Source organism: Mirounga leonina, unplaced genomic scaffold (assembly GCF_011800145.1).
Source record: "Mirounga leonina isolate KUSES-001 unplaced genomic scaffold, KU_Mleo_1.0 Mir_171, whole genome shotgun sequence".
NCBI lineage: Eukaryota > Metazoa > Chordata > Mammalia > Carnivora > Phocidae > Mirounga > Mirounga leonina.
In genome coordinates, this window is record NW_023270436.1 from 13420361 (window position 1) to 13441047 (window position 20687).

The following is a 20687-nucleotide window of genomic DNA, read 5'->3' on the forward strand; positions in this document are numbered from 1 at the left end:
AGGGGTGGGGGGTGGGGGGGCGGGAGGGCTGCCTTCTGCGGCCCACCCCTCGCGCCCAGCGAGTCACCATGATAAGGGCCACCTGCTGGGCCTCTCCCCCAGCCGGTCACGGTCAGTGCCAGTCTCCATCTGCGTCTGTCCGGCTCCGGCACACCCGGACCCCATGAGGCCAGAGGTGGGGCTCCTGGCCCTTGTGCTGCTATCTCGGGCTCTGGCACCGCCGAGCCTCCCCCAACCTCAGCCCCGCCTGCAGCACCCTTTGGGGCAGTGACAGCCCGGCTGCCATCCGTCCACGGAAGACAAGCTAAATAAATCCTGGTCCTCTGTGCTACCGATTACTGAGCAGCCATTAAGAAGGGGTCACTCTCCACGTGCGAATGCGGAAAAGGCTCCAGATACAGAGCAGGCAGAAGCACGCAGGCAGGTGGCGACAGCTCCCACGCTAAGCGGACAGCCACCGTCCGCCCAGGGGAGGGGTGGGGGGGGGGGGGCCGTGCGGAGAGGACGAGAAGCGGTCCGTTCAGTTCCAGTTCGTGTCAATCAGAAAGAAAAGACACACACGTACACGCCGGCGAGGACCGAAAGATAAGCCCCAGGAGATCGCACACGTCTCCGGAGCTGTCCTGCCGTCTAGGGAGGGAACCGCGCGCACCCTGGGTGTCTGCCGCCTGGGCCCTGCGCTTACCCCCATCTTAGAGAGAAGGCCACTGGGCCCACGGAGGCCAGGCCACCGGTCCGGCTGGGAGGAGCCCAGCAGGCCCCAAGCGTCCGGTCGGAGTCCTCACCCTTTGTGGTTTCCTAACACTGGCTTTTCGTACAGAAACCTAACCTACATACGCTTTCAAATCTTACCAATGCGACCAGTTGTCCAGTTTCCCCGGCCTGTCCCCTGGGGCTCCCTGCTCTTCCCGCCCGGGGACCCGGGGACGCCTTCAGAGAGAGGGCAGCCGAGGAGAGCTAATTACAGACGGGGCTCCACGGCCCGAGAGCAGGGCGGGAGGGTGGGTGCGCGTGGAGGGAGGGCAGGGGCGGGTGGGGGAAGCCCCCCCCCCCCCCCCCCCCCCCAGCTGAGACCCCCGCCTAGCAGCCCCGTCCTCAAGCCACGGGTCCTTCCAGAGAAAGTCGCACTCGGGAAAGCCAGCACTGCTCTGGGCAAGAGCCGGCTCTGGGAGCCCGCGGGCGGCCCGTTCAGCATCCTCGGAGGCCGCGCGGTACTGAGCTGCGGGGCCGGCCCTCGCCCCACAGCTCGTGTGTGTATCCGGCCGACGTCTGTAGGAAAAAATATTTTAAGAGCACACCGAAGGGGCGCCTGGGTGGCTCAGTCGGTTAAGCGACTGCCTTCGGCTCAGGCCATGATCCTGGAGTCCCGGGATCAAGTCCCGCATCGGGCTCCCTGCTCAGCGGGGATCCTGCTTCTCCCTCTGACCCTCCCCCCCTCATGTGCTCTCTCTCTTTCTCTCTGTCTCAAATAAATGAATAAAATCTTTAAAAAAAAAAAAGAACACACCGAGGACCCGTAAATAAAAGAAAGACACCCGGGGCGCACACCCGGGGCGCAGGCGTCGGCTCGAAGACGCCTCCGCTTCTGAGGTTTGTGCAGCTTATGCAGGTCAGCAGCTGTCAGCCAACTGTTTTACTACAGCACATTAAGAAAACTGTCACCAGTTGAAAGTGGAGTGGGATGGGGAGCCATTTAGAGGAGGAGAGCGTCACTAAATCAAACGGGAACCTGGCCCGACAACAGGGCGGGGGATCCCCGCGCTCCCCACTGAGGTCACCAGCCCTCTGGGCCGCAGGTAGCTCGCTGAGTGGGGTGGTTTCCCAGAAGCCCCCCCCCCCACCGGGGTCTGAGGGGCAGACCGATAAAACACAGGCCAATACGATGACCACAATGACCACAGCCCCCGCCCCCGGGGAGCAGGCCCTCGATGGCAGGCTTGGGGCACAAAGAGCAGGTTCTGGCAGGAAGACACCCGTCCGCTCAGGCCCTGGTGAGCCCAAAGCCACAGGTGTCTGGAGCCACGGCCACGTGAAACACACAGGTGTGAGGAGGCGATGGCCTCCGTGGGACCAGCCGAAACCCTCAGCGAGCAAAGTCACAGAGAGGGTCGGGTGCCTGTCCTCGGGGTCCCTGGGGCTCAAAGCCACCGTGTCAAGGGCTAGCCAGGCTAGACCCAGCCCTACAAGAGTGAGTCCACCAAGCATAGTAAGGATCGCTGCCCCCGAATTCCAGAAAGTTCTTTATGTCCTTGGGTCTCGGTTTCCCCACCGGGAACACAAGACTACAGATCTACGAAACGATGCATGGGGTGTCCCTAGGACGTGTACACAGACCATGCCGCTGCCCTCGGGGACAGGAGCGTCGCAGGGGGTGCCTGGCCTGCCTGGGGCGTATCTGCAGGTGCCTCCACAGCCCGACAACCCAGCACGTGCTTGCTGGTCGCCCCGGCTCAGTCGGTCTGCTGACCATCTACGTCTGTGCCCCTCTCGTTCGTGGTCTTCACTGGGGATGAACCCGCTCCCCGACCAGGGACACCTGGCCATGTCTAGAGACGTTCTTGGTTGTCACAACTGGGAGGGAGTGACCGGCATCCAGGGCGTGGAGGCCAGGGACGCGGCTGAACAGGACGGTCCCCACCACGGACGGCTGTCCCGCCCCATGAGTCACCAGCACCGGGGGGGAGCGGCCCTGCTCTAACCAGCTCGCACGGTCCTGAGAAATGCCCCAGCCGTCTCGACACCAGCACAACCCCGACGAGCCTCCGGGGGTGTCCAGAACCCGTGCAGAGACCCTGATGCTCAGCCCCGCCACCGGCCCTCGGCGGCAACGTGGAGCCTCCACGGCCACCCGCCTCTGGCCCGCGCATCCCTTCTGGGGACCGGCGGGGGGCTCCCCTCCACAGGCGCCGGCCCTGAGCCCCGCTCCTCCATCTTGCTGACGCACGTCCCCACTCCCAGGTCCGCGCCGGGGCCCCAAACGAAGGAGCCCAGAGGGCAGCCCCTGCTGACCCCATCCGTCCCCAGGCCAGAAATCCCCTCCCAGCCACGGTCCTACATTGACAACAGTGTGGCAAGCCGATGGCCTGGGGGTCTCCCCTCATGGCCTTCCAGAAGCAAGCCGGGCAAGGGTCAGCTGGGGGTTCCGGGGACACGGCTCACCATCTGCCCCACACACACGCTGGCCGCCTCCATCATGGCCCCGTCGGCGATAGAGCGGGCCGACTCCTTCTCGATGTGCGGGTTTCCGGAGAGCAGCTCCTCCACCACCTGCCGGGTGAGGTAGACACACGGTGACCTCGGGCCTCCGTCCGGGCCGGGGGCGGGGAGGGGCCAGGAGCCCTGGCCGGCGGGCGGAGGAGCATACTTTACATTTCGATATTCTTCCAGGGTGATGCGGCCGTCGCTGTCCGAGTCATACATGTGGAACAGAACTGGGGGCGACAGGGGGGGCTCGGTCAGACGAGCCGGGAGGGGAGCCCCACGTCCCCCTGCTTCCCCAACCTTCTTGCTCAAAATGAGCCAAAGACATCCATAATGTAGAGGTCAAGGGCAAAGGCCATGGGGTCAGACTGCCTACTTCCTGGTGGGTGACCTTGAGCAAGTGACCTAACTTCTCTGAGCCTCAGCTTTCCCATCTGTCAAATGGGAATAACAACAACAGCGTCTATTTCCGGGTGCTGCACGGGCTCAGGGAACCACAGAGCTGGCGGATCAGGACCAGGGATCCCGGCACACTCTGAGCACAGAGGGGACATTGATGCAAAGACAGATCAATGTTATTTCAAAGTATCATTCCTCGGGGCGCCTGGCTGGCTCAGCTGGAAGAGCGTGCGACTCTTGACCTCGGGGTGGTAAGTTTGAGCCCCGTGTTGTGTACAGAGATTACTTAAGATTTTTTTTTTTTTTTAAGAGGCATCATTCCTCAAAGACCCAAGCAGGCAGCTCTCATCGGCAGGTCATGGACCCCACTGCCAACATTCCAGCCCTTGGCTGGTCTGAGCCGGCCCCCCGTGGGCACAGGGGAGGGACACCAGCACCTCCTCTGGTTAGTCCACTTTGTGTCATTCGCTTTGCTCCTTGATGGACATCACTCTGCATCGGGCAGCCCAGGAGAGGCCAGGAGCCGAAGGGAAGGCAGCCCCTCTGGCCCAGCAGCGCAGCCTGCAGCTCACCGAGTCCCCCACGCTGCCACTGACCCAGCACCGACCGGACACCCCGGGCAACATGCGGCAAACATCTTCACGTCTCATCTGCACGTGACCCCGCGAGGCGAGGCTGCCCTGAGCCCATTTCACACACAGACTGTACTGTGGAAGCTCAGAGAAGTTAACGTGTTTGCCCACAGCCGCCCCGTTAAGGGAAGGGAAACCGGGAGTCTCCACGACCCCTGACCTGGCCCTCAGAGCAGGTGGGACGCTGGGCCGACACCGGGCTCCCCCGCTGGTCCAGAGCACCAGAGGGGGGCCCCGGGGGCCCCCAGCCCAGACAGTTCCCACCAGCCCTCACGTACACATTCCAGAGCTAAATACGGCCCAGTCCCCATGTTTACTTATTCCCGCTAACGAGCCTGAGCTTCTGGGTGGCCTACGGCGGGATGTCAGGAGTCCTGGGAAAGTCCGCACGGGGCAGGGACACGTGACGCAGGCCACCCCGGGACCCCGTGCTGCTGGCCAGCCTGGATCACGACGACGCAGGCTCCAGAGCCCAGGGACCAGGGGGGCTCCGCCGGGACAGATCAGCCAGAGGCCCGTCTGGTGAACCTGGCGTCTGAGGCAGCTCAAGGACGAGGGAAGAAACAGGTTCACGGAGCTCCTCCCAGGTGCCAAGGGTGCGCGCCGCCTGGGTGACCTCACTGAGCCTCAGAACCAGCGTGTGTTCACGATCAGCACCCCGTGTTCCGGGTCGAGGTCACACAGCTGCTCAGCGGAAGGGGCCCGATGGGAGCCCAGGTCTGTCTGAACCAAGGGCCTTGCTCTTTTCACATCCCCCGAGAACCCCAGCCGCCACGGCACAACCTGGGGGGAGAATCACCCCCTGGGGGCCTCCGTGGGTGCTGTCACCTGGGACGGACCTCCCAAAGGACGCGGGCTGGCGTCCCCCAGCCCTCCCCTCCGCACTCGCCCACCCGCCAGCTGCAGGGGCGCGGCGGAACCCGGGGAGACGCGGCCCGGCCCCGACGTGCACGCACATCTCAACTTCTCTTTCCGGCACAGCTGCACCTGCTCCTCGTCCATGGTGGTGTCGATAGGCCGGAAGTAGGACATGATGGTCAGGAAATCCTCAAAGTTGATCTCGTCAGCCAGGCCGCTGGACCCCTTGCGCAGGTTCCTACGGGAGCAGAGAGGGACATGGCGGCAGCGCGTGAACCCCGGATCCTGTCCCTTCGCCTGCGATGCTTCGGGGAACGCGGCCCTTCTGGGCCCACGCTTCGCCCGCGATGGCCGTCTCAGCCTTGGGTTCCGTGTCCCAGCAACCTGCTTGCAGGGGCGCCAGGGCGGGAGGGGGGTGCCCCCGGAGGTTTAGCCCAAGCCCGGTGCTGCCCTCCCAGCGCTCACCGCACAGGGGGCCGGGGCGAGACCACAACCACACTGCTGCTGGTGAGGGCCGGGGTGCCCAGGAGTGGGCACTCACACGTGGGGAAACCAAGGCACTGAGCAATTCAGTAACTCATCGAGCCACCTCTCCTTACCCTTTCCTCCAGATCCGAAGCTGGCCAACTCCTGTCCATGGCCCAACCCCCGCGTGCCGCCTATTTCTGTCCAGTCCATGGATGAAGAGGGGGTTTTAGGTTTTTATTTTTATTTATTTTTTTAAAGATTTTATTTATTTATTTGAGAGACAGAGAATGAGAGACAGAGAGCATGAGAGGGAGGAGGGTCAGAGGGAGAAGCAGACTCCCCGCCGAGCAGGGAGCCCGATGCGGGACTCGATCCCGGGACTCCAGGATCATGACCTGAGCCGAAGGCAGTCGCTTAACCAACTGAGCCACCCAGGCGCCCCTAGGTTTTTAAATAGTTGAAAAAATGTTTGGGGGGAGGAAAAACCCAAAGTAATAATAGCATCTCATGACAAAATTTCATAAAAATTACGTGCAATTCAAATGTCAATGTCTTTAAATAAAGTTTTATTGGCACACAGCCACACCCATTCATTTACTCAGTGTCTGTGGCTGTTTTCATGCCACCACGGCAGAGCTGAGCCGCTGTGACAGACTCTACATGGCCCATGAAGCCTAAAATATTTACTCTGTGGCCTTTTACAGAAAAAGTTAGCCGACTCCTGCTCTCTATCAAGCTGTTTGCAATTCCGGTAGTGATCAGCTCGGGAGCGCTGAGTCACTGGTTTATCGCCAAAGTGCAAACTTTACTGATAACTTCAGATCTTTAAACAAGTCAAGGCAGGCTCGAGGTTGTCCCTAGCAACGTGCTTTGCAGAAGGTGCCAGGAAGGGCCCACGTTCCAGGCGGGGCTCCAGCAGGGTCCGCCTCATGGCCGCATGGTGCCTGGCGGCAGACGGCAGGGCCTCAGCAAACGGGCAGCTTTCATTCCTTTTGCAAAGATGCCCAGTTTAGAGCAATCTTTTTCATCCTTAATTTTCTGATGATTGTGTAAGGAACAGAGCCCTTGGAGGTGGGGAAGGACTGCCCTCCATCCACAGTCCAGGTCCTGAAGGGGATTAGGAAGCAAGGCTGACCCTGGTCTTTCTTGAGAGGAAAATTCTGTCTCTGGGACCCACTCCAAAGTCCTCCCCCCACCCCTTTGGAACTTCCGCAACAAGAAGCGAAGGATGTGGGGACACCTGGGTGGCGCAGTCGGTTAAGCATCTGCTTTCAGCTCAGGTCATGATCCCAGAGTCCTGGGATCAAGCCCCGCATCAGGCTCCCTGCTGAGCAGGGAGCCTGCTTCTCCCTCTACCTGCAGCTCCCCATTGCTTGTGCTCTCATGAGTGCATGCGCGCTTGCTCTCTCTCATACAAATAAAGAAATAAAACCTTTAAAAAAAAAAAAATGAAAGATGGAGAAGAGTATACAGGCTCTTAGCTGCAGGCCCCAAGCTGTTCTGGGGCAAGGCTGGGGGAGTCCTTCCTAAATCTTCCCCTCTTCAGAGATTTCCAGGCTGCCTGCCCACTCATGCACCTGCCATGGCCTACCTCAGCCTCCACCATCCTCAGCGGGACCAGAGGGAGCTTTGCAAAATGCAAATCACACCCTACTGCTCCCCGGCTTCAGGACCTCCAGAGGCTTCGAATCTCAGGGTAAGCCCCAATCCCTCCCCCTGCTCCCCCAGGCCCCACAAGGTGGGTGTTGTCACCATCCACCCCGGGCCAGCACACCCCCTCCTGTCACCCTCCACTCCTCAGGGGCCCCCAGAGGTTTGGTTCGACGTCCACCTTCTGGACACTCAGCATTCCCTGACCAACTGAAGTCCCCCCCGCCCCTTGCAGGCAGCACTGCACCTGCCCCAGCCCTCCGATGGCTGTCCTAACTTCGGACCCTCCAAGTGAAGGGGGGTGTCTCTCCTGCCTCTGACTGGCCGCCCCCAAGCCCAGTGGTTGCTTGCGTGGGCCCTGCCTTCCTGTCCCCTAGCCAGACAGAGGCTGCAGCTCCAGCCTCAGGCCCACGGCCCGTCCCCCAGGCAGAGGCTCATGGACGGCAGCCCAGCAGACACCCGAATGCCACCCCGTGAGCCGAAAACACAGCTCCTGGAGCCGTGCCCAGTTCCCACGGGTGACAGATGAAAGCCAAGCTGCGACCTGGGGTCAGATTTGTCTTAAGGAATAATTACATACAAAGGCACAGATTTTGCATTTGAACAGTATGCACCTGTGTAACCCATGCCCCGGTCAGGACCCAGAACATTCTCATCCACACCAGGAGCACCCTCTCTCCAGTCTGAACACACTCCCTGCTAGGGCAGGGGGAGGCTCAGGGGACCAGCCTGCTAGGCCCCAGGAGGCAGCTAGTATGAGCAGGGCCACTGCCCTCACCCCTCCCTAGCTCACCTCAGGCTGTGAGCTGTGCCCCACAGAAGGCTGCGTCCCCGATGCCTGGCCAGCTTACCAAGGGGCCAGATCCGCGCAGAGCCTTTTGGAAACAAGCCTCACGGACACATACAGGCAGGTGTGGGCCCACGAGGCAAAAAGAGCATTCCAACCCCATCTTCACCACAGACTGTGTGCCGTCCTTCTGGCAAATGTGACAATCGTCCATGCAGATTCCTCTGGTACCAGCTGCTCACCTCCAACCCCAGGCCCATCCTTCCCTCTGTCCTCTCTTCCTCCCTCCCAGGTGTCACAGGGCTGCCCGCTGCCCTCCATCTCCCCTCAGCAGCCCTGCCTCCAGCCTGGGGGAACACAGTACACCCTCTCCCGGGCCTCCGTCCCCCACAGCCCACCGGCAGCCAGAGTCTGCGATCCCCACCCTGCCTTAAACCCATCAGCACCCCCCGCTGCTGCTCCCAGGTTGAAGTCAAGACCCCTCTTGCCGGTCAAGGGGCTGCACGATGCAGCCCTGCCCTCCCCACACCTCTCATCTCGCATGGCCTCTCTGTGCTCTGGCCAGACCTCCTTTGGGCCACCCACACTCGCTCGACTTTTTTGTACCACAGGGCCTTTGCACATGCAGTTCGGTCCTCCCAGAACACCTTTTCTCTCGGCTTTGCCTTGTTAACTCTTGGTCAGCTTCTCAGGCCTTGCCCTGCAGGCAGGCCTCTGTATCTTTCAGGGCAGCTGAGGACACCTACCCCTACCCACAACCTGGGGAGGTTCAGGGAGACTCAGTGTCTTGCTTAGGGCCGCACAGCCTTGGCAGAACCAGAGCTGAGTGGCTCAGGCTCACAAACTTGAAACCCCTCCGGGAAGTCACCACCCGTCTTCTGGCCACAACACGCCTGTTCCCTTCCTTCCTCTTTCTGCCGGTTCTCCCGGTTTCTCAGCCATCTCTGTAGACATGCGGGGCCAGGCCTAGGGCCCTGGCAGCCTGGGGAGGGCGTACACCACCCAACTCTTGAAGGAGCCTCAGACAGCGAGTCTCCATGCAGTCACGCAAGTCGTTCAACTCCAACAATGCTGGACATTTGGGGGCACGAGCTCTGGCTGGAGCCTCAGCTCCGGAACACTGCACCACCGCCTGTGCCTCAGTTTCTCTGCACGTCAGGGTGACAAGCAGAATGACAGCCAACTCCTTAGTGCACATTATCCCAGTGCACCCTCGGCCACCCTGAGAGGCAGATGCGTATCTTTTACAGGTACAGAAACTGAGGTAGCCTCCAAGATGGCTCCCAACGATTCCGTCCTCCTGGCCCCCAGCCCCTGTGCAGTCCCCTCTCTTCACGTGGGCTGACCTAGCGACTCACTTCTGATGGAGAGAGCACAGCAAAAACGATGGGACGCCCCTCACAAGAGCAGCTTGGTTTAGGGCTGGTTCAGGGACAAAGACGCACCTGTTGTCGAAGAAGGCACGGATGATTTTGGATCGGATTGGGTTGAGCTCCAGGTCAGGGACGTTGTTGAAGTTCTCCTTGCTGCGTCCCAGGAGGGAGAAGCACCGGGAAAAGAGAGAGGGGGAAAAAAGCCAAGGTCACATGGCATGTTCACCACTTATCAGGCTGTATTTCTTAGTCCTGAGCAAGTCCCATGAGAATCGTCCAGAGACAAGACTGGAACACACTGCATTGATGTGCAACCTTGGACCACTAGGAGCTGGGAGGATCTGAAGACTCCAAGACGCTCTGTGTCCTGGACATTCACCCCCAGAAAAACGCAGAGACACGAGGTGTGTGCCTCCTTATGAGGGGTCAGAGGCCACCTGAGGCCCATCACAGACCCCAGGCGAGGAGACCCTGCTTTGGCCAATCTGGAATTGGGGCAGCAGGCTGTTGGCCCGGATACTGGAGACAGTCTGGCGAGTCCTCAACGGGTGGAATGGAGAGTTAGCATGGGCCCTGGTGCTTCCACGCCTACAAATGCATCCACGCAAGAACGGGTACACAGACGGCATAGAAGCATTATTCATAGTAGCCGCACAGCAGAAACCGCCCAAGTGTCTGTCAACTGAGTAGACAATTTGTGGTCCATCCAGACGATGGAGTATTATTCAGCCATAAAAAGGACGGAAGTAGGGATCCACACTGCAACACAACTGAGCCTTGAAAACATTGCATGTGCTGAGTGAAAGAAGCCCAGCACCAAAACTACACAGTGTCGGATTCCATTTACACGAAATGTCTCGAACAGGTGGATCCGTAGAGACTGAATGGAGACCAGGGGCGCCCAGGGACCGGGGGCGTGGGAACGCTGGGGAGGGACAGCTAAGGGTACCAGGCTTCTGTAGGGGATGATCAAAAGATTCAGAATTGGGCGCCTGGGTGGCTCAGTTGGTTAGGCGACTGCCTTCGGCTCAGGTCATGATCCCGGAGTCCTGGGATCGAGTCCCACGTCGGGCTCCGGGCTCAGCGGGGAGTCTGCTTCTCCCTCGGACCCTCCCCCCTCTCATGTACTCTCTCTCTCTCTCATTCTCGCTCTCTCAAATAAATCTTTTAAAAAAAAAAGATTCAGAAATTGACTGTGGGGCTGGACGCACACCTTTGAGGGTATTAGAAGCCATGGAATTGTACATTTTAATGGCAAATCGTATGGTAGGTGAACCCTATTTCTGTAAAGCTGTTCGGGGGGAAGGGGAAAAGGTGCTGGCTTGGGGGCAGGTGGAGGTGAATTTCAATCCCAGCCACCCTGTCACTGCACACAGGTACCGCTGGGTGGGGGACAGGCTGCGGGTCCGCAGGGAAGGAGGCCCTTGCCCACTCGACCTTCCCACAAAAAGCCATCCTTTTCTCTCAGAATCTGCTTCCTAGTTTTTCTTCTGTCCCATGGACTTCAAGGGGCAGTGGCCTTGGAAGGGACCCAAGGCCCAGGCTGGTAATCCCAGGGAGCAAGGATGCACGCCCAGGCAGCAGAGGTGGAAGGAGGTCAGACACTTGAGATGAGAGTGTCCAGGGGTGGGCTAGTCAACAGATTTGGGGCTCAAAACGTGAACAAACGCATGCCGGGAAGGACACAGTGCCAAGTACACAGAGAGCTAAACACTGTCTGGGTTGGAAGCTTCCAGCAGAAGCACAGGACTGACCCCTGTCCTGTCCCCCACCTCCCAGAAGGGAAAGGGGAGCCTGGCTCGGATGCCCAGACCCCTCCGTGAGCCCACGGCCACCTCCACGCTCCTTCCTGTCCGCCCCCCACCCCCGCCCGCGGCTCCCGGTGGGACTGGCTCGGGGGAGACGGGGGGGGGGGTCACCTGGCCAAACTCAGGAGCCAGTATCCGTGGACACATGCTTCAGATTCCGCAGATCCCAGGTCTGAAGAAGGGGCACACTCAGAACAGTTGCCCGGGGTGATGGAATACTATTTGGTCGGAAAAAGGATCGCAGTGTTGATGCACGCTACCACGTGGATGACGCTCGAAGGCAGGTGCTGAGCGGAAGACGCGGGACACAAATGGCCACATCTTAGGGGATCCATTTATCTGCCATGACCAGAACAGGCCGATCCATGGCAGATCCAGAGACAGAAAGCAGACTGCTGGCTGCCGGGGGTGGGGTCACAGAGGGGTTGGTGGCTAATGGGTATAGGGTTTCATGGCAGGGAGGGGAGAGGGGGTGATGAAAAGGTCCTCAGGGGCGCCTGGGTGGCTCAGTCAGTTAAGCGACTGCCTTCGGCTCAGGTCATGACCCTGGAGTCCCGGGATCGAGTCCCGGGATCGAGTCCCGCATCAGGCTCCCTGCTCAGCAGGGAGTCTGCTTCTCCCTCTGACCCTCCCGACCCTCCCCCCTCTCATGCCCTCTCTCTGTCTCTCTCTCTCAAATAAATAAAATCTTAAAAAAAAAAAAAAAAAAAAGAGGGCGCCTGGGTGGCTCAGTTGGTTAAGCGACTGCCTTCGGCTCAGGTCATGATCCTAGAGTCCCGGGATCGAGTCCTGCATCGGGCTCCCTGCTCGGCGGGGAGTCTGCTTCTCCCTCTGACCCTCCTCCCTCTCATGCTCTCTGTCTCTCATTCTCTCTCTCCCAATTAAAAAAAAAAAAAAGAAAAGGTCCTCAAACTGACTGCATACTTTAAATGGGTAAACTGTAGGATACGTGCATTGTATCTCAATAAGGCATCTAAAAAATTTCCCTAAGATATGCTTAAAGACCAAAATGCAAAGAACCACTGCACTATGACCCTCTTTATATAAAGAGCACAAGGTACGAGCGCTGACCTATGCAGCCCGAAATCAGGAGAAAGGTCAACTGCCTTCGGGGAGGGGGATCAGGAAGGGACAGGAAGAGGCTCTGAGGCAGAGAACGTTCTGCCTTGGACCTGGGTGTGAGGTCATGGCTACATGCAGTCTGTAAGTTCCCCTCTCTGGGAGCCGACACTTTCTCTGGGTACGCCATCCTCCCCACCACGGGAGACCCCCACACGGGGACAAGTCAGGTCCGAGCAGCCACGTGGAGCTTGAGGGAGAATTTTGGGAGAAGGGGAAAGAAGCGACCAGCAGCTACGTGGCTGAGACCCCCCCCCAACCCCCCCTCTGGCTTTCATTGGCCAGGGGTCCGGGCTACCGCTAATCTGGCCTCGGACTCGGTTTCCTATCTGTAAAGTGGGCACACAGATGCCACAGACATCTGAAGCTTTCACACACCAGAGAGCTGGGGACAGGGACCCTCATGTCCAGAGCACCAGGTCCTCAGCGCCTTGCACAGCTGGGGGCACCACAGGTGCTCAGTGAGCCGTGTGCAGAGTGAATAGGGGTGGTGAGTGTGGGCGGGGCTCGACTCCTCGTCCATTCTGTCTTGAGCACCTGGCTAGCGCCAGGCTCAGTCCCCCCGCCGAGGCATCCAGGCCTCTCAGATGCTCCCAGGACTCACCCTGGGGTCCTTGGAGAGCATCAAACCTCAGCTACGCCTTGCCAAGCTCAGGAACAGGCTATCAGAGGAGCTGTCCCCCAGAGCTGCCAGGAGCATCCTATTTGGGGACACACGTGGGACGTGGAAACGGCTCTGGTTAATTCCCCAGAAGGGAACAGAGGCCAGCAACGGGGAAGCTGCAGGTTCTAGGGGGCTGGGAGAAACCCGGGCCCCGTGTTTGGAAAGGGGGCAAGAAGGGACCCACCAGCAGCCCTCTCCAGCCACCATGAAATCCCACAGAGGGCCAGAGGGCTCCCTGGGGCTGATGGTGGAGGAAGGAAGGACCCTGCAGAGCCTGACCATGTGTCTGCAGAAGAAAATTAACAAGAAAAGCAGCCTGACCTCCCACTGACAGGGGCAGAGGTGAGGCAGATGCTGGGAATCGGGCTGGAGGCACAGGATCCCGGGTCTGTACAGGTGTCTCTGAAGCCCAGCTGCCCTTGCTCCCCAGTCCTCAAGTACCTGCTGGACCCACACTCAAACCTCAGCTTTCTCACACAGCCACGTGACAGACGCTCATTGCCTCAGTTTCCTCATCTGTGAATTGGGTGCAGACCCAGCACCGCCCACAGCAAAGGGGCTGTGAAATCAAGTACACCCAGGGCCAGCTCAGGATCTGCTCCTGACCAGGCACGTGACCTTGGGTAAGCCTCTCCAGGTCTCGGAGCCTCAGATTTCTCATCTGTAAAATGGGGATCACGGGAATGTCTGGGTAGTGTCATGGGGTTAATGAAATTAATAAATTCAATAAATACACACACGGTGCTTAGGATACTGCCTGACACACAGTGAGCTCTTCATTTTAAAATCAGGACAACCAGGACGCCTGGGTGGCTCAGTCTGTTAGGCAGCTGACTCTTGGTTTCGACTCCGGTCATGATCTCGGGGTGCTGGGACCCAGCCCTGCGTTGGGCTACGTGCTCATCGGGGAGTCTGCTCGAGGATTCTCTCTCCCTCTCCCTCAGCCCCTCCCCCGCTCACGTGTGTGCTCTCTCTGAAATAAATCTTTAAAAATAAAATAAAATAACATTAGGGCAGTAATAATAGCAGCTAACTTTCTGTGTACTCCCAAGGTGACAGGTATTGCTCTAAGAGCTTTACGTTATTTTCCTATAAGGCAGACGTTTATCCCCAAGTTAAAGATGGGGAAACTGAGGCAAAGGTAAAGAAACTTCTTATTGCTAAGAAGGATACTGACAGACAGTGCACAGTATCTCCGGGAAGCAGATGCTAGGAAGACTTGGGTCTGGCTGTCTGGTCCTTGGGGACACCCCCGGATACTTGCCAACTTCCCTTTTTAACAAGTCAACTGCAGGCCTGAAGCCCAGAGCCTGGGAGAGGTCGACCACAGTTTAATGCCCCATAAATGCCGGTTTCGGTCTTATTCTCCTTCCTCCCCACCCGCCCCCAGCGGCCACTGGGCTGGTAGAACTGGCTCAGCCGCAGGTGTCCGGGCCCAGACCGGCGCCATGGGAAAGAGCTCTGCTCCCCACGAGCCCAGGGCTCTGGGGACGGAGCTGATGTGTGGGGGCCACGGGTCCGGCAATGTTGCCGTGGTGACCAGCGGGGAGCGGTCCCCCACGGAGGCCCCAGAGGCATACAACTTGCACACCTCCTCCTGGGGGCTGAGCCCCAGGGTTTAAAGACTCCCCCCCGCCACCAAACGGCACCCAGAGGGCTTTCCCTGTGCCAGGCTGTGCTAAGCACTTTGCAAACACTGCTCCCCATACACCCATAACCCCCATTTAACAGGCGAGAAACTGAGGCCCAGGGAGGTGAAATGAGGAGGCCACGGTCCCACAGCCAGGAGGGGAGCTTTGAATTGGGCTCTAACAGCCCCGTACATTTCCTCACACTTGATACTTCTTCTGGGTTGTCGGTTTTTACTTGAAAGAGTAAAAACAACTGAAATCTTGGTTGGGGATCTGCCCCCCCTCGCTCCCCGAAGCCTCTGGAGGCCCCATCTGGGACCCAGAAAGAAGGCAAGCATCCAGCCCGCAAGAGAAAGACAGACTGAAAAACCACCAAGGAGGGGCCCTTCCTCAAGCCTGCGGTGTGGGCTGGCTTCCGGCAGCTTCGAGGGCCAGCTCAACTGCAAAGCTCTCTCTGCAGGCTCGGGGCCGTCCTCTGCCACCCGACAGCTGAGGACACAGCGAGGCCCCCCAGATTCCCAGCCTGGAACTCCGGCCTCTCTGCTCACACTGGTCCATCCGAGAGGGGTCTTTACTCCAGGGGCTGCCTGCCTGACTCTCCTGGATGCCCCCCCACCCTGCCCACCCTTTAGCAGGTGACAGTTCCACATGGGGGCCCCCACTGGGGAAACCGGCCCCCACGGGGACTCACGCAGGAGGGGCCAAGCCTCACGTATCATGCATGGCCCCCAGGCAATGCTGAGCAACTCAAAGTGTGCTTGCTCCCCAGACCAGCAATATCAGCATCACTTGGGGTTTGAGAGAAACACGGAGCCTTAGCTGGCCCGGAATCAGAGCCTGCGCTTGAACGTGATCCCCAGGGAACTCGTGGGACGGTTAAGGTTAAAGAAACACTAGGAAACCCCCAAATGCACCAGGCATTTGTTTCTCCCATCCATGTGCCTTTGCACAAAAGCTCTGGCAGAAGAAGCCGCGGTCCCCTTGCCGCCAAGCAAGTGCGTCCTCTGAAAGCCAGAGTGACATCACCATGTCATTCCTCCCCGCCACATGCTTTCTCAGCTTCTCCCGTACCCGCGCCAGGCCCGGACCCAGCTGCCCTCCCGACACCTGCCGTGTCCTCATCGTAGGGGGGAGCAACAAGTATTCTGGCACCTTCCACGGGCCAGACGCTGTTCTAGGTGCTGGCTCCAGTGGTGAACAGGACAGACAGGATCCCTCCTGGGATTCCAGCAAGGGGATGAAGACAGAGGGAAAACGGAACATCTCCGGCAGCAGCAGCGGGCCCTGCGCAAGCAAACCAAGCAGGGGCAAGATGGAGACCACGGGGAACTGGACGAGATCTCAGGGGGGTGATCGGGGAAGGCCTCCTGGCAAAGGTGACGCTTGAGCAGAGACCAGGGTGGCAAGTTCTCAACCCCAGTGGTCACGTCTGGGGTCATTTTTGGTGTCATCCCGGGGGAGGGGTGTTACTGGCATCTAGCGGGCAGAGGCCCAAGATGTGACCTACACCCTACAGTGCACAGGACATCCCCCCCCCACACACACACACTCTCCAGCTCCAAGGGCCAAGAGAAACCCTGCAAGAAGGAACAGTGTGTTCTAGAGCTCTGGGGCGGGCGTGGCAGGAATATCCACGAGGCTGGAGCAGACGAAGCAGGAGGCGGAGGGGTCAGGAGGGAGGTGGGGAAGCAGCGCATCCCACCGGAGTCTGCCGATGCCTCTGCCTAGAGCCCCTTCCCTCGTCATCACACATGGCTCCTTCTGTCCCTTCTGCTCTAGCCCGAACATGACTTCCTGCCCCAAGGTCCCTCTCCCCACCACGGTCCCAAGAGAGGCACCCTCCATCCTGTTTCTTTCCTTAGCTCAGACGCAATGGACTTGCCTACATGCTAGTCACCTCTCCGACCCTCCCTCCCTCCCTTTCTCCATGCACCACCACACGTGTGCCCCCCCGCCCCCCACAAAAGGAGCCCCCAGGAGAGGCAGAGGGAAGCGCACCAGTCATTCACTCCAGCATCTGGGACACCAGAACCAGCCATGGGAGGCCCTATCACCCAGAAAAGGGTCTCTGTAAAAACTGTACATTCAAGTACCTGCGAATTAATCAAGTCCCTTTAGAAAGCTTCATCCTGCTTTGGGGACATCTCGGTACCCTTCACACCCAAGGGGCTCCTGCCCGGCTCTCCCTGTCACCTGAGCAGACAGGACCGCTCGCGCCCACTGTCGCCTGGAGAGCTGTCCAGGCAACTGTGGGTTCTTCTTTGTCAGATGAGCATGCACCATGCTAGCTGAGGCTTTAAAGGGAGGACTCATTAACTCTCGGAATTCATTAAACACTGACAGCAAAATGGCCTGATGATGTAGGCAGTGCAACTCTTCACTGTCAGGAGGACTTAAAAAAAGGGACATTTTTGGCTATTTGACAGGATAAAAGCAAAGTGACTAGGTTAAAAGGACTTAATTTAGAGAAAAGCAATATGATCACTGTAGGCTTTGGCTTTTCTTCTAAGCAGGGAAGACCCTCCATAAGTAAACCCCTCCAAAGAGAAGTCTTACATAGTAAGGAAAACAGTTATTTGGGGGTTCCAGCTCTGCTTTGACCTTATCCTCTCCAGCCTCAGTTTCTTAATCTGGAAGATGGGATAATGGTGTGAACTTCACAGGGTTCCTCAGACCCCTGGGACCAGGCAGGTGGGCGTGCAGCCCTGTGCCCGGCACATATTAGCCCTCAGCTAATGGCAGCCGGGGCTCCCACGTACGTACTTGACTGTGAGCTGACCTTGAACGCCACAGGGCAGTGGGTAAGTGCTGCCAGGGGATGCAAAGCAGGACGCAGAGTCAGGACTTCTGCTCGGGACTATCGGGGTGCTGCTCTGCCCTGGGCACCTGGGGGGCTCAGTCGGTGAAGCGTCTGCCTTCAGCTCAGGTCATGATCCCAGGGTCCTGGGATCGAGTCCCGCATTGGGCTCTCTGCTCAGCATGGGAGTCTGCTTCTCTCTCTCCCTCTGCAGCTCCCCCTCCTCATGCTCTCGCTCACTCTCTCTCTCTCTCTCAAATAATAAAAATATTAAGAAAAACCAGAATGCTGCTCTGTACTTGGGTGGCGGTCAACAATGAGCACTGCTCCCTTTTTCTCTGCCTTGTATGTCTGTGGCTCTGTTTACTCCAGGACTCACTCCACATTCAGAGGCCTGATGAATCTAAAAATATTTTCGTAACGTGGATCTATCTAATCAGACCTCCTCCTGGCCTGCGTCACTTTGAAGGATTCCACAGCATCTATTTCTGGAGGGTGGTGAGCCGGCCACGGCGCGCTCAGGAAGTAAAATTTGCTGTTTAAGGCATTCACCGCTTAAGTGGCCCCAGCTAAAGAAAGACAAAGTGCCAGAGGCAATTACTGTATTTTCCTCGTGATCTAAAATCCTATCTGTTTGGGGATCCACTTAGGGGAGGGGCTTCCCTGCTGGAAGAAAAGCCTTGAGGACAGAAGTCTACATGCACAGCAAGGGTACCCAACCAATGTGTCCCATGACCGTTTTCTATTCAAGCATTTCTCCAAGAGGACTCAGAGCTTAGTACTTGTGTCAGCGTGGACTCAGGTTTTGGGGGTCCTGAAATATACAATTTAGGGGGGCCTTAAAGGAAAATGCAGCTTTAGGATTTTCTTTTTTTATTCAGGTGCTGGGCCTTGTAAGGAGGAACGCATACAGAGTGGGGCTCTGACCCGGCAGCTCTGGGGCCTCAGGGTAAGGCCGTCCCCGGACAGCCTCAGATCATTTTCAGAAGGACAAGGGACCAACCAAACATGAGCAGGAGATGGTGGGTTAAAATTAAATCCCTTCCAGTGGTTCTTAGGTTGTGGGAATTTTTTTTTTTAAAGCTATATACAATTTATCAAAGTCACACATTCAGAAACTCAATTCTTCATTACTTTTTTAATGCAACTTACAAAACTTACTAGTAGTCTATGTTTAAAGCCTGCAGGTGTACATGGTCACTTTTGAGGGGCTTTTTGCGCTTGAGGTATCTACCCCTCCCCTTTCCTACCCCAACTCCTGCCCCACAGGATCCTAATAAGCTCTCGGGGCACCTCATTCGCTGAGAAGGCAGGGCAAAGCGTGCCACCTCCCACACCCCTCGCAGACCGTGGTGCTGGGGGGCCTCACTCGGGGGACGCCGGGCGATGCTTTTCACAAAGCTGGATGCTAATGAAGCGAAGCGCCCTTCCCTGTTCAGAAACCCCAGCATAGCCCACAGCATCCTGGATGTTGAGGTTGAAGGCTCGGCCCCGGGGTCCCTGGGGAAACCCTTGGCAGTGCAGGGACGGTGCCGGGGACCAGATCCCAGCCCAGGGCTGTTCATCCCTTCTGCCCTGGGAGGATGGGTAGGAATGCCTGGGGGACCCGAAAACCTGCCCCTTCCCCCTTCCCCAGGTCCTAAAAGGCAGAGTAGGATCGGGCAAAGTGGTTCTGGGAGCGGGGGGCCCTTCAGGCAGACCTGTTTGCATAAAACACTATGGTCTATCACCTCCTCCCCGGGGGGCTAGGTGGTCACCCCACAGTTGACACCAGCCTCCCGGCAGACGTTGCGAGACACTGGAGCTGGGGCTTTGGGGATGGAGATTATACATGCCCACCCCGGGATGATAAGGGCGGACGGTCCTTGGATGCCAGAGCAGGGAGACTGAGGTCCTCAGAAGCCACTCCCAAGTTACGGCAATGCCCACAGCTTCCTTACAGAGGGATCTCAGCCCTGGGCTCAAGTCCCCGTTCCTCCACGGAGGAGCTCTGTGACTCGGGAACAGGCACAGCACCTCTCTGAGCCTGACTTTCCCATCTGTAAAATGGGGAGAACAGCTGTTCCTACCACTACTTCCGGTCGGGTTTTAGAAAACGAAAGTAACATACTCCAGCTACGCAGCACAAAAAACATGCTCAATGAATAACCACTTACATCCGTGAACGCTCCTACGAACCAGGCCCCGGATAAATTCTCCCCCGGGGACTTGCACACCCTATGGAGGGACACGGCGTTAACAACGGGTCTCACAGATTCCACGCTTCAGGGCTTATGAAGAACTTTGGCAATCCTTACTCTCGCTTCTTCCTCATGACTTTGGTTGAATGAATGAGAGAGAGCAACCACTAATGGTCCTCCCACGCCTCTAGTAGGTCACCAGCCCTGGACACAGCACTAGGGCCAGGAACAAAAACCCAGTTCCTGCCCCTCATGGGGCCAGCGGTCTGTTAGGGGTGCAGTTATGATTCTGCGCTGTCAACGGGGGGGATGGGGCACCCCCAGGAGGAGGCTGTGGGAGTGCAGGGGGTAGGAGGGTTATCTTGGAAAAGGCGGTGTCCTCGAGGAGACCTCAGCAAAGCAAACACCAGCACCCGGAGACCTTGGTGGTCCCCAGCTAAAGAGTATGGACACGACCTGAAGGGGCCCCAAGGCCTGGGAGCAGGGGCTGCTCACCGGGTCTAAGCAGACACACTCAGGGCCTGCGTGAGGGCAGGTGGGAAAAGCATGATGCGTGGGATGGTCCTGGGGGTGGGTGTGCAGAGCCCACGGCTTGTGTGCCCACAAGTGGGAGGCAGGAGCCTGCAACCGGGCCCCTCAGTGCCTGTGGGAATGCAGCCTCCGCCCACCCAACCCAGAGGGGCTCCTGGGCACCACCCTCGGTGCTGGGCGGGGGGGGGGCCGACCTGCCCGTGACCACGCGTGCTCGTTGGAAATGCAGAGTCTGGGGTCCCGCTCCAGACCTGTGAGTCAAACCTGCGTTGTAACACGGTTCCCAGGTGATCACACCCACGTTCACACTCGCCGTCCCACAGGGAGGCAGAAACCGCTGCGTCCTGTGGCCACAGGGAGGACGTAAGGGGCCCAGAGAGCCTGACGGGGTGCGGACTTCCCGGAGGAAACCCCGCTGCTGCTAAGACCTACGAGCCGCGCTGGATTTAGGCACAGGGATGCGAGCCAGAGGAGGGAGGCCAGAGGCTTGAGGACAGAGGCGGTGGTTAGGACGGCACAGACAGACATCTGAGCCCCGGAGGCAGGAGAGCCGGGTCGGGGACCGACGCGGGGCGGCCTCTGCTGAGTG

At 58.5% G+C, this 20687-nt stretch overlaps 1 protein-coding gene across 1 annotated transcript in view; it reads right to left on the bottom strand.

Annotated features, from left to right (window-relative positions):
- The window catches only part of TESC (tescalcin), a 47243-nt gene that overhangs the window by 2788 nt on the left and 23768 nt on the right, over positions 1 to 20687 (bottom strand). The window contains exons 3-6 of the mRNA XM_035017087.1: positions 9441 to 9521; positions 5189 to 5328; positions 3370 to 3431; positions 3160 to 3267 (exon numbers count right to left, since the gene is read on the bottom strand). Coding sequence (XP_034872978.1) covers positions 3160 to 3267; positions 3370 to 3431; positions 5189 to 5328; positions 9441 to 9521 — 391 coding nt within the window. The remainder of the gene's footprint in view (positions 1 to 3159; positions 3268 to 3369; positions 3432 to 5188; positions 5329 to 9440; positions 9522 to 20687) is intronic.